At 41.4% G+C, this 12,307-nt stretch overlaps 1 protein-coding gene across 3 annotated transcripts; it reads left to right on the top strand.

Annotated features, from left to right (window-relative positions):
- The first annotated feature begins 644 nt into the window (after nucleotides 1-644).
- Nucleotides 645-11,810, top strand: LOC129590189 (ubiquitin recognition factor in ER-associated degradation protein 1-like). Of its 3 annotated transcripts, XM_055485275.1 has the most exons (17): nucleotides 645-794; nucleotides 1,334-1,502; nucleotides 1,610-1,867; nucleotides 2,029-2,159; nucleotides 2,397-2,469; nucleotides 2,550-2,690; nucleotides 2,786-2,833; nucleotides 2,888-3,003; nucleotides 3,220-3,365; nucleotides 3,605-6,939; nucleotides 6,997-7,227; nucleotides 7,351-8,272; nucleotides 8,338-8,443; nucleotides 10,402-10,461; nucleotides 10,531-10,594; nucleotides 10,655-10,780; nucleotides 10,875-11,810. In XM_055485275.1, exons 2-10 carry the CDS (start codon nucleotides 1,500-1,502, stop codon nucleotides 3,628-3,630), a joined length of 942 nt encoding a protein of 313 aa, XP_055341250.1. In that variant the 5' UTR covers nucleotides 645-794; nucleotides 1,334-1,499; the 3' UTR covers nucleotides 3,631-6,939; nucleotides 6,997-7,227; nucleotides 7,351-8,272; nucleotides 8,338-8,443; nucleotides 10,402-10,461; nucleotides 10,531-10,594; nucleotides 10,655-10,780; nucleotides 10,875-11,810. The 3 variants fall into 3 exon arrangements, with proteins under 3 accessions (XP_055341250.1, XP_055341252.1, XP_055341251.1); XM_055485277.1 differs by lacking the exons at nucleotides 645-794; nucleotides 1,334-1,502; nucleotides 1,610-1,867; ... (8 more) ...; nucleotides 7,351-8,272; nucleotides 8,338-8,443 and adding an exon at nucleotides 8,892-10,237 and having other exon boundaries at nucleotides 10,655-11,810; XM_055485276.1 differs by lacking the exons at nucleotides 645-794; nucleotides 1,334-1,502; nucleotides 1,610-1,867; ... (8 more) ...; nucleotides 7,351-8,272; nucleotides 8,338-8,443 and adding an exon at nucleotides 8,892-10,237 and having other exon boundaries at nucleotides 10,531-11,810.
- The last annotated feature ends 497 nt before the right edge of the window (nucleotides 11,811-12,307 follow it).

Raw genomic sequence — 12,307 nt, 5'->3', positions numbered from 1 at the left:
CTACCATGGCAACCTTTGCTCTGCCGTTGTACTCCTGCGCATTTAAGAAGCGCAACCGTCTATACGAGCAGCTCGTATTTTTAATAACGCATTAGCTTCTTTCGATAAGTTAGCTCGCAGTCAGCTTACTGCCGAAAAGTGGAAAACGAATTCCAATACGCGTTTTAGCATGTACTGTACAGTACCGATCTGAACAGCTTTATAACAGTGAAATAAAATTAATGGAAGGTTGTGAAGAGTACTACGTACTGTATTCAACACTACTTGGTTTAAGTACAAGCTGAGCACGGATACATATTGGCATACGACTATAATTATTACTAGCGGTGGTTGCGAACCACATTACTGCACGAGCGCGAACGCCAGTACCACTGCAAAATGGTATTGGGATTGTGGAATTGGAAAAGCGTGACGTACTCTCTTCGTGGCGTCAGACGAATTATATGCTCTTGACGAAGACTTATTGCAGCATCTCGCGCTTCGCGCTCGGTGCAAATTATAACTTTCGGAGACGATTTTATTGGGGAACAAATACCGCACTGCTTAAATGCATTTTATTTCGTTAATAATAGTTCTTTAGATTTTGCTTCGCCATTTTTGTTTGTGTGTGCTATCGAACTTTCGATGAGTTGACAACAGTTCATCGAAAGTACAACAACATACGTGTAATATAAAGTACTATAAAGTGCTTAAATGAAGTACTATAAAGTACGTAAATAAACTATAAAGTACTTATCTTTCATTAACGATTATTCGTACTGTAGCAGTACTGTAATCGACGGCGAAGTTCAAAGGTACTGCAAAAGACTACTGTAGCCGCTAATTGGAATGGCACCGCTTTTAGATCCGGCCGCTGCCTGTCCCTGCCGGACAGCGCACACGTTACGTCGAACGTCGAGCAGGGTGTGCGGTGTTTTCCGAACACCGGACTCTGTGGTGCCATTCATCTAACGGCTACAGCACGTACTACGGTAACAAAAATTACGGTACGGTACGGTTCCACTCGCACAATGGTCATCTGCACTTTACGGTTCAGCACATTGACTTGACGGTTCAACACAAGATATTAAATGACCAGACATGTAGCGCGTCACATGAGGCGTCTGGTTATCCGTTAGCTGATCCGCACTTTTTACTTTACGGTTCACCTAACAGCGCATCTACCTTCTTGTGGCGCGTTACGTATCTGTTGATCTGACGCTGTTTGTTGCGTGATCCATTTGACGTACAGTAAAGTGCTCTTTGATGACAGGAATGAAAAAATTAAAGTAACTATTTTGCCACAGTCTTTGTGATAACTTGTGTTGGTTCACGTTGATTGATGTTTTAACAGGTCTAATCGCGTATGAACCACCTTGTCAACAGCACGCGGTTGTCACAGAACCCAAAGGCCGTTCAAGTGACCAAAAGGTCACACTTTAAACGTAAATAATATTAATATTTTTTTATATTTGACACAAGAAAGTAAGAGTACTACACGCTGTCCTCACGAAAACACAATGGTAAGTAATGAAAAGACAAAATCTGTTAACCACTTAGTAGCACCCTTAGTATGGTAGAACAATTAAAAAAAACGGACTAACAGTTGTTAACAATCGCTTTATGACAGTTTCCTTTTGTGGAATACTTTGGTGGGTCTGGTAAATTTCGTCGCGATTACCGATGTTATTCATGCCCTTCCAATCGGAAGAACGTGGAACATGGTGGCAAAGTGATACTTCCATCGTCCGCTCTGGACATCTTGAGCCGCATGAATGTGCAGTTTCCCATGCTGTTCAAAATTACCAACAGCGCAAAAGCAAAGTCATCTCATTGTGGAGTCCTCGAGTTCGTTGCTGAAGAAGGCCGGATTTATTTGCCGTCTTGGGTACTAAACTGCTCTTATGGCACATGGTGTGTGACCAGCGCTACATTTTCGACGTTAACAAAGCCTTCTGTAAAATACGGACGCAAGCATATAAGTGACATAACGGCAGTAAAAAAAATATGCCACTACATAATCGGGTGTCATAAAGTTTACCCCCATAGATGATGAAAAACTTATGCCTCAACGATGGCGATGTCTTATCAGTTGAAAGCTGTACCTTACCGATTGCAACGTTTTCCAAGTTTCAGCCTGTGTCTTCTGATTTTTTGGATATTACTGACCCCCGAGCTGTGTATGTCGGAACTTTGTTACAATAAATCTCGTAATAATAATAATAAATCAATAATAAATCAATAATAAATCTTGTTACAATAAATCTTTTGTATAATAAATCTCGTCTTTTAAGTGATAATTTATTGTCAAGTAAATCGTCACTGTTTAATAATTATTTTACGATTTCTGCTATATGCCCGCATATAAGGGGAATTGCGTGAGCTTTCTTAATGTGCTAAATTCCCTATGCGAGCAGACTTGAGCGCGGCTTGCGAGGATTTGCTTGTCTAACGTCCGGGGATGCGGTAGCGATTGAATACAACGAGAAGGTGATGCTTACTATCTGCGACTTTACTTGTCACCTTCAAATTTTAAAAGTCCTGTTATCACATCAAAATGCATTTTACAGATTTTCGAACTGATAGTATTAGAAACACAGCCGGCAGAGGCCGTATCCATAATTGAATGCGATATGCAAGTGGATTTTGTCGCACCGCTGGATTATAAAGAGCCGAAAAGTGTAGTAAAAAATTCTTCGGCTAAGGAGAAGGTAAAAAAATTAGCAGTATCAAAAACCATTGATTACTAGTAACATTAGCGAGTGCATCATGAACCGAACTCTTTAACTTATCTACTTAATGTTAGCCAATCCTAATTGATGCAAATGATATTCCTGGAGTTCTGAAATTTTTGGTAAGTTTCGAGTAAATATTTCGATAGTGCGCCAGCAATAAATCCGATTTACAGCCGTTTGAAGGCGCGGGCAGGCGTTTAGGGGGCACGAAACGAAAGAATAATCTGGAAACAGCCCAAGATCTGCTCAACACTGCCCGCATGGTTGATGTCGCCACCATAAGCATCCGGTAAATCCCATACTAGTGCATGGCACAAGCACGATACCAGTGGTGCCAGTACACTAGGTGGCTGGAAAAAAAATTACTTGCCCATACGAGTGCAACGGTTTGCAAATGTCGATTTCTGACCTGTGAAATAGTTAATCATTGTACTTAAACTTTTTTATTTTCAACTGTGTTGACTGTTGAGTATGTAACTAAATTTTATTCGAAATGTGCTTTTAGCGGGATTCCAAATTATAACTGGAGACCTGGATTGTTGACCTTTCGACGTTGCATGCAAAAGTCAGAGCTCCCAGAGCAGGCAAGAATGTCGCTTTATCAAGAGCTTTCTAAACGTGTGTTGAGACCGTGTAGAATCACAGTAGTGAGTGAGTGAGTACTAACATGATTTATAGTGAGTACTAACCGTAAGTACTGCTGGGACAGCAGGGTCTGGCTTTTGCACTATGGGGATTAATTTGGTTTATTTGGCCTTTATCAGTTTCAAATAACGAAATACTATCAAGATATACAAACATTGTTGCGAAAGCAACTTGGTCGTCCCAAAAGTTCTTCTGTTTCCAGTTCTTTAAAGCTGCACGGTCTCAATGGTTGTTTTTACTTGCAGAAAAGTTCTTCCTTTACTGCGTTTAAGGGAACCGGGCATAATTTACTGAATCAATAAGGCCTTCCCCACACTCCGCGCCAGCTAAAGAAATTTCAACTTTCTCCTGTACAGAATGCTGTCGAGAATCGTGCACAAATTCAAGCCAACCCTTACAAACTTCCCGAGACAAAAACGAAGAAAAATATTATTGACTGCTAGCAACTTCGTAATGGGTTTCTCTTTCTGATTAATTTCTATGCTTTTAGCGGCCTATGCTTAAAAAATAGAAGAACAATCTAACATACAAGTAGATACTCATCTTACCAAGTAAAAACAGTACGTCTGTACATACAGTATCTGTCTCATAAAAAGAACTAATATTTTTAAGTTTTATTAGTGCTGGCTGTGACAAAAGATAATATTTTATCAGGGACCGCGTCTATATAGGCCAGGTTGCGGCGGTTCTTTCCTTTCTCTCTGATGATTGATCTGCTCTGCTTAGGCGTGCGCTTTGCCTGCTTTATGTTTACAGCATAGTGCGAAGGTCAAAACTACAGACTGCGTACGACTACACATCTGTTATATATATTTTTTCTTGCCTCTGCAGCTCTATCAACTGGGTAATAAATTTAGACTTTCTGATGGTCTACAAACTGCACGTAATAACTGGGTGACCTTTACGTTTAAACTTATCCCCAAAATGGGGGATGAGATAGCTGATTTTGTTGAATCTCTTAAATCTACCGATCCATCTAATCTTGGTTTTGCTAAAGTGAAGAATACGATCGACAAATTTATTACGAAGCTTGTTCAGTGTAACATTACTGCTCAGTATGGTCTCCTTGGTGAAAGTGCTGGACTTCTTCATAAATGGACTGATCGATTGGCCGAACTTCATGAACAAACAGTACAGAAACTCAGTGAATCTCGCGCTTCCACGTCAACAGTCAGCTTCCCAACCGCTGTCTTCAAGCCTTCTTTCGCGTCCATTGCCAAATCAATCCCGTTGTACATCGTCCCATTCTGGAAGAAAGCCGCGGTCTGTCCAATAATGCCACTCCGAAGCCACCGGCACTTATCCTGAAGCCTACGTCCCCTCCGACTGGTGACCGTTCACGCACCACCGTTGCTGAAATGGCAAAGATCTCCAACGCCCTGAATAACGCACTACCTCCCGATACCGTTGACCTGACTGTATCCCATATGCGGCCTATCCATGGAAAAGGAGTTCTTTTGGAGTTCAACGACATCGAAAGCGCCCAGAAAGGTAAAGAAATCTTGAGTAAACATGCTAATACCATTGGGCTTGAGGTAGTCGAAACTAAAGTTCGCTTGAACAGAATTATTGTGCGCCGTGTTCCTGTTGATTTAGCGGAAGATGTCGTCTTAAATGATATTCGCACAAAAAATAATCTTTCCGATGAATGCATACTAAAGGTTGTTACCAAACTTAAAAGCTATAGTTTAATAGTTTAATAGTTTCTTCTTGGTAGCAGGTAACCCATTAACCTGCTGTGTTTTGCATACAGCATGGGAATTTAAACCTGGCCGAACACAACACACGCTCATTATCAAACTCCGCTACAGAAGGCATGTGATACAACACAGCTCAGAATTGCAAGCATTATTAGACCCATGCACTGGCACACTAAACAATGGCTAAGCATTGACATAAACGTGTATAAAGCACGCAGACTAAACGCTATAGACAACAAGGTCCGTATCGTTCGGCCGTATCCGTAGTTGAATGAGGAATGGAGCACGGGTGCTAGCTATCGCGAAAATGTAACTACGTGCGCTTATGTTTTGGATGTTGATCAGGCAAGTCGCAATTCCTTGCTAACGAAAAAGTCCCTTTTGATTCGCTGGTTTGTTTGTCCCAGTGAAGATCACTTTTACGTTCCGCAGTGCAGGCGTTGTTGTGCGTATGGCCACACTGTATCGAAATGTCAGAACGCTCCGCGTTGTGCATACTGTACTAAGCCGCATAAAGCCTCCGATTGCCCGGAAAATGAGAATTATGCTTGTGTTTGTGTGAACTGTGTTGCTAATGGTGTGCCGGCACCAGAAAATCAACACTCTGCTTTTGATCAGTCGACGTGTCACTCTTTTGCAGAAGTTCGAAATTCACGTTACTTTTTCAACCGAAATTATTAAAAAAACCGGCAAAATTAACTGATTATTCAACTAAAAGTTGTTGTTATATTTTACCAAAAAATGTGTCGCGCGTAAGCGCAATCGGCAATACGTGCGTATCCGTTTCTGTACTATTAATGGCATTTGTATTAAAATGGCACAGGTCAAGCTGTTTTGTTCCGAATCAGACATAACTGGACTTGTCGAAACCAGGGATAAAGAGCCCTACACTGATTCTCTCTTCGCTGATCAACGGTCTTTTAACGTCTTTCGAAGAAGAAGGTCTTATGATACGGGTGGTGGTGTTGCTCTGGTTATACGCAAACGGTACACAGCGTACCGATGCCCTGAACGAGAGCCATTAAGCATTGAAGCAATTTGTGTGCATTCGGCTGACCTAGATAAATTCTTTATTGTATATTACTCTCCTCCCCTGACAAATCTCATTCTGACATGTTCGTTCTGATTGAACACCGGTTAGGTAAGATTCACATAATCATAATCATAAACCATAATTCATAAACATTAAACATAATTCATAAACATAATCATAAACTACGCTCATAAAAATTAACTCATAAATTCCAAATTCCAGTTAAATGCCAGTGGTCAAGACAACAACTGATTCCTTGTTTCTACCGCAGGGCGATAACTTTAAATCTATCAAAAACATGGTTTTTTTTGTATTGTGCGCCAGTTTTAAAATTAGCCGAAAATTTGTCAAGGGGGTACCATTGCCATTTTTGGAGTACCCCGAATCTTCAAGTTACGGGGAGCCATGGCTCCTCTGGCACCCCCCTAAACGCGCCACTGAAAACATCTGTTACCAAGCTAGAAGTGGTCTTATTGTTGATTGTCTAATCTCTAGTACTGACCCAGCAGTTCAGTGTGCCGCCGAGGAGGCAATACAATCGCCATCTAACCCCATGCACCAGTTTGCCCCCGTTATCCAGGCTGAGGCTGATAGCGCCCGTGCCGCTCTTGTGGCAGGCGATGGCAGCACCGCTGCTTGTAACAAAGCCCGTGCCGCTACCAAAGACAATGTGTCTTCCCATGTTTACTCGATTATGCAGGATGTATGCTTAATTTGACCTGCGTTCAGCTCTTTGACATGCGCCGAACGTTTTCGTGCTAAGTATAAATATGGACGTTCTTGGCACCATGGATAGAGCAGCCTCATCGATGGACATCGAAGAGCACCCGGCAAGAAAGCGAAAGAGGTAAATTCTTTGTATATCAGGTTATACACGTCATGCATGGCGAACTTCGTTGTACAGGTCCGTAGAACTTAGATCTCCATCACCGAGCTTGAGCTTTCCTGACATGTAAGTTTCGCTGGACTCTGTCAGTTCCGAGCACGACATCTCCGAAATATTGTCAGCTGATGAGCATTCTGAACATTCGGTCGTGGATCTGTATCCGGAACCGTATATCTTGTTTGCCAGGGGCAATAAAGAGCGTATAAAATCGGGCACTACTGAAACAGCCGTTGGAAAGATTTGGACAAGGTCAGTTTTCCTGAACTGGTAAATTAACGGGGGCGTGTACGCCGGCAAATGTTATTGACAGGTGCTCTCATTTTTCTGAGTCTTGTAAGGTATTATTAAGACTATAAGATCTTTTTTTTTCAGCAAGATGTATCACATGTTTCAAAGACCCGAAAAACGGAGGCCTCGGAACCATTCGTTATTTCTAAACAAAACCAGGTCCACGCTCAATGTTGCTGCCCAGGTTGTAAAACTATCCTGAAGAACAGGACAGGGTCACAGTTATTCGTCGCGAGGGAGGAGTTTGACTACCAAAACGGAACGGGAGGAAAGTCCATAATCAGTGTACCTCGAAAAAGAAGATACTGCATGCAGGTTGCTTGTGTCCGAAAACGCCATCCAAAATTCTCTCCGAAGCAGTGCCAAATGGATAAAGCGATTTTGTTTTCGCAAACTGAGTTACAGGAGATTGCCGATTTTTTCGCCACAGTATGAGAACAATAGAAACTCGCCAGTTGAATAGCGATGAGTTTATGGCTTTGCGTTGATCTTTGTTTTTCAAGAAAATAGTTACAATTAAACTTCTTTTGAATGACATAAGATTCATGTTACCGTGCACGAGCCACTTTATGGCAGTTTCCATGCTTTAAGATTTTGTTATTTCGTGTTTTTGTGACATGCATTTATATCTTAATTTTGTGACGTCTTTGTACAGCGATACTGTAAAGTACTGTACTGCTACCTACTGTACTGTACCCTGCACTTGCCGAAAGTCACTAGTGCAGCCAGGCGTACGTTGTACGATCGCTATCACGATTCACATAGCGATCGTAACTGTGAAAAGATTTACAAGCATGGAAAGAAGCCGGCAGTGAAAAACCTGAGATAATCGAAATCCAAGATGGCGGCGCACCCGGACATAGCAGAATGTACACGCAACCGGCTCATATCAAACACAATAATGCCGGTGCACCCCATAACCGACGTGAATTTTGGAGCGCAAACAGGGAAAATGTGCAGTCAGATCATGTGCTAAGTATTCGACCAACAGATGTGGAAAAAGCCGGTAACACCAACACACCCGCGAAGCCAGACCCACAAACCATACGATCATTCAAAGCTTCTCTTCAGGACCATATCCCACCCGAAAGCCGGACATTCGCACTGAAAAATGTGAAAGCGGGCCACGGGAAGTCAGTGATCATGACGTTTCCAACTCGAGCGGACTACGAAAAAGGTAAGGCGGAAATCACTAAACGCAGCGACAGTCTGAAATGTTCTGTGTCTGAACCTAAACAGAAATTGCCTCGGTTAATTATCCGTAAAGTTAGCAAGGTCGTCTCTAAAGCTGAATTTCTGGAAAAGCTTATCAGTCAAAATTCGCTGGAGAAGTTTCAGGAAAATATCAAAGTGGTTGTGAAGCTCGAGAGCGGAAACGAAAACATAAAAACGTGTGCTTTTGTAGTTGAAGTTAGCGCTGATACTGCGGAATCTTTACTGAGAAGGGGAAAGGTTACAGTCGATTTTGAAATATGTCCAGTTGAAGAACATTTTCACATAATTCAGTGCGGGAATTGCTGTCGGTACGGCCATCGAAAAGAAACATGCACTTTTGCAACACACTGCGGGTTTTGTAATGAATCACATCGTTTTGAAAACTGTAATTGCAACTGGGACGATGCTCCTAAATGCATTAATTGCATCAGCTCGGGAAGACAGCCAGGAGAAAACCAACATCATGCGTTTGACCATAAGCGGTGTCCTGTTTATCACGATACTAAAATAAAGGTCAGTAAAATTCTAAAAACCCGAACTTTTTCAAAAAACTAGCCCTGACAACGAATGACCCTGATCCATATTATTTGTGTAAAAATGCTGAAAGTTCTTTTTGTAAAACGTTTGCGGATTACTGTCATGAAAGCAAGATGAATACACAAAACCAGACCGGAATTATCCGTAGATCAGGCTGCCGGACCTCGCAAATGATCGAGCACATTGATATCCGGGTTGATAGCCCGTCACTGGAAGACCAAACAGAATGTACTGTATTGAAAGTATACATAATCGAAAAAGATACGGTCGGAAGGGCCAACATGATAGACAGCGAGCTGAATAACTCGTGTGCTGGTTTTATAAAAAATGGTGGACAGTGTACCGATACTCCACTAGCTGAACCACATGAGCGTCAATCGGGACTATTTTGTACTAATGGATACTAAAGCTAAACAGAGATGGCGTCAATCGGAATTTCGACTTAACGATCGGCTGAGCTTAACGGAGCAGTGCGATATTAACGAAAAATTTGTCGGGCTACCAAATGTGTCAACGGAACGTAATCTTAGTATGGAACCATCTGTCGGGCTACTCAAGTGGTCAACGGAAGAGAGCGGTAACAGCAGGAATACGTGTATAACCGAAAATTTGCACACGAAGTTATCGATAGTCTATCTGAACGTTAACGGTTTAAAAAGAGTGTTTAATTTGTTCGAAAAAGATTTCACTGAATTCATCAAGAAACATGATATTGTTGCACTTGTTGAAACACATCTGAAAAGCGAATACGAAATAAAACAAGTGGCTGGCTATCAAACGGTGTCAAAGGTGCGAACGACATTTGCTGGAGGCGGCATTACAGTATACTTAAAAAATAAGTTCAAGTGTAGCATTGTATACGACCAAGAAGCTAGTTGCGATGTTTTAGCAGTAAAAATAAATGTTTCTGAAAAAGAAAATGTTGTCATGGTATGTGCCTACCTCGCCCCGTACAACTCTGTAGTGAACGTTGATGATAAAGAAACTTTCGAAAAACTTACAGAAATAGTTCAGCGCGCAAAGTCCGATGGCTACGTTTTGTTATGCGGTGATTTTAATGCACGCATAGCAGATTTAGAGCCAAAAGCGTGGCAGGAAGATTCTCTCCTGGAAAATGAGTCGGGAATTATTGAATATGTTCATCTGCAGAATGTGGATAATCAGCATAGTCGTCCGACAGCACGAGGGAAAAAACTAATTGAGTTTTGTAACGTGAACGGTATGATACCGGTAAATGGCTTAATGTCTTTTGGAAAATCCTTCCCATCTAAGTATACGTGTATACATTACAATGGTCAATCAGTCGTAGATTATATGATAATTTTTCAGCAGGCAGTTGAAAAAGTTTTAAAGTTTGATATTTTGAAAATTCTGATTTTTCAGATCATTTACCGCTCAAAATAGTGGTAAACATGGACATCGCAAGGTCATCCAAAAATAACGGTACAAAGTTTAATGACAAGAATTCGCTGATAACGCCGAAGATTGACAGCATGTTGTGTTTTTTCTCAGCGGGAATAAAGCCCAGTATATGAGAAATCTGGGTACAACTTTGTTTGACAGCGTGGTCGAATATGTAAGACTGAACACCAGAAAACGACGGATACCTTTTGACCCTTTTACACCACAACTTCAGGTAATGCAGAACAAAATTTTCGAACTAAAAAACATCAAAATACAATGTTGGAAAAAAATGAATGCGAAGAACACTGAAGAAACGCGGGAGGTCTTTTGGTCGGCGAGAAACCAATTTCAGAAAAAGGTAAGGCAGTACAATACCATTTATGAGCAAGAGTACTGGAATCGAGTAAAGCGTTTACAACACGAAAACCCGAAAATGTTTTGGAACATATTAGGCTTCAGGGGAAACGAAGTCAAATGTGACTCTGCCGTTCCTCTCAACTTGAATGACCTATACGAAAATTTTAGACAGCAGGCAGCCTATGTTCCAGCGGTAACCACAAAACAAAACGAGAACCTTTCCCCCTCGATACCGGTATTAGACTCTAAAATCACTGTTTCAGAAATTGAAAGAGTTGTTCAAAAAATAAGCGGCGGAAGCAGCAGCGGTGCGTTTCCGCTACGCACTGAAACGTTCAAACAAATGTGTGCAAACAACCAGTTTTTGCAAATTTTGGCAGATACATTTAATTATGTGCTTGACACGGGATTTATCCCACAAGATTGGCTAAATGGCACGTTGACGCCGGTACCGAAACCAGCAAGAACGTATTGTCCTGAAAATTGTCGACCAGTTGTCGTAGAACCGTTACCAATGCGTCTGTTATCGTCAGTTATAGCAAAAAGGATTGAGCTCTAGGCAAACATTGAAGATGATCAAGGTGGGTTTCGAGAAGGCAGGAGCACAATGGATCAGGTGTTCGTATTACATATAATCTGTGAGAAATATGCTTTCCAGAAAAAGCCGGTTTTCCTTGCTTTTATCGATTTTACGAGTGCATTTGACACAGTGTGCCACCAAAAATTGTGGGAACGCTTAATTGAGTTAGGAATTTCATCAAAAATGCTGCATTTTTTTTTAAAAAAAAAAAAAGCAAAAAATTGTGTGAAATGGAATAACCAGTTTTCAAAATTTTTCCCGTTAGAAAAAGGTGTTAGACAGGGAGATCCGTCCTCAGGAATGCTATTCGATATATACGTTGACCTTTTAACAAAATATGTGAGAGAGGGGCGTACAACCGATATTACACTTGGCGAACTACCAGTGTACCTCCTAAAATTTGCCGACGATATTGTATTGAAAAGCGGAAACAAAGATGAGTTGTTGGTTTCGGTAGAACGATTAAGTAAGTTTGCGCTGGATCATGAGCTGATAATAAATTACGCGAAGTCTTTCTGTATGGTAGCGAAAGGTGGTATGCGAAGGCAGATTTCCTGCCACATTGAGATCGATGGGCGACAACTGAAACAGGTTGAAGAATTTAGGTACCTGGGTTTTGTGTTAAACGAACAGTGTGATCTGAAAAATCAGCTGAACATTTAACGGAGCGAGTCAAAGTGGGATATAACATGGCAGTACAGAAATTGTCAGGGTTAAAAACCGGGTTTACGTGGAAGACTGCGCAAACAATTTTCGAAGCAATTGTAGGAAGCGTAGTAAAATAATGGGTCGGAATTATGCGGGAAAAACAGCGAAATTGACAAAGTGCAAATAAACTTTGCCAAACGGATTTTTAGCCTCCGAAGCACTACGAGCACTGATGCTATTGTATACCTTTTGAATCTCTTACCACTAAGTTTAAGACAAGTAAGACAGCAGATGCGCTTC

Source organism: Paramacrobiotus metropolitanus, unplaced genomic scaffold (genome assembly GCF_019649055.1).
Source record: "Paramacrobiotus metropolitanus isolate TYO unplaced genomic scaffold, Prichtersi_v1.0 Parri_scaffold0000039, whole genome shotgun sequence".
Classification (NCBI taxonomy): domain Eukaryota; kingdom Metazoa; phylum Tardigrada; class Eutardigrada; order Parachela; family Macrobiotidae; genus Paramacrobiotus; species Paramacrobiotus metropolitanus.
Note: the sequence above shows the minus strand (reverse complement) of the source record. Positions and strands in the feature narration are given on the sequence as shown.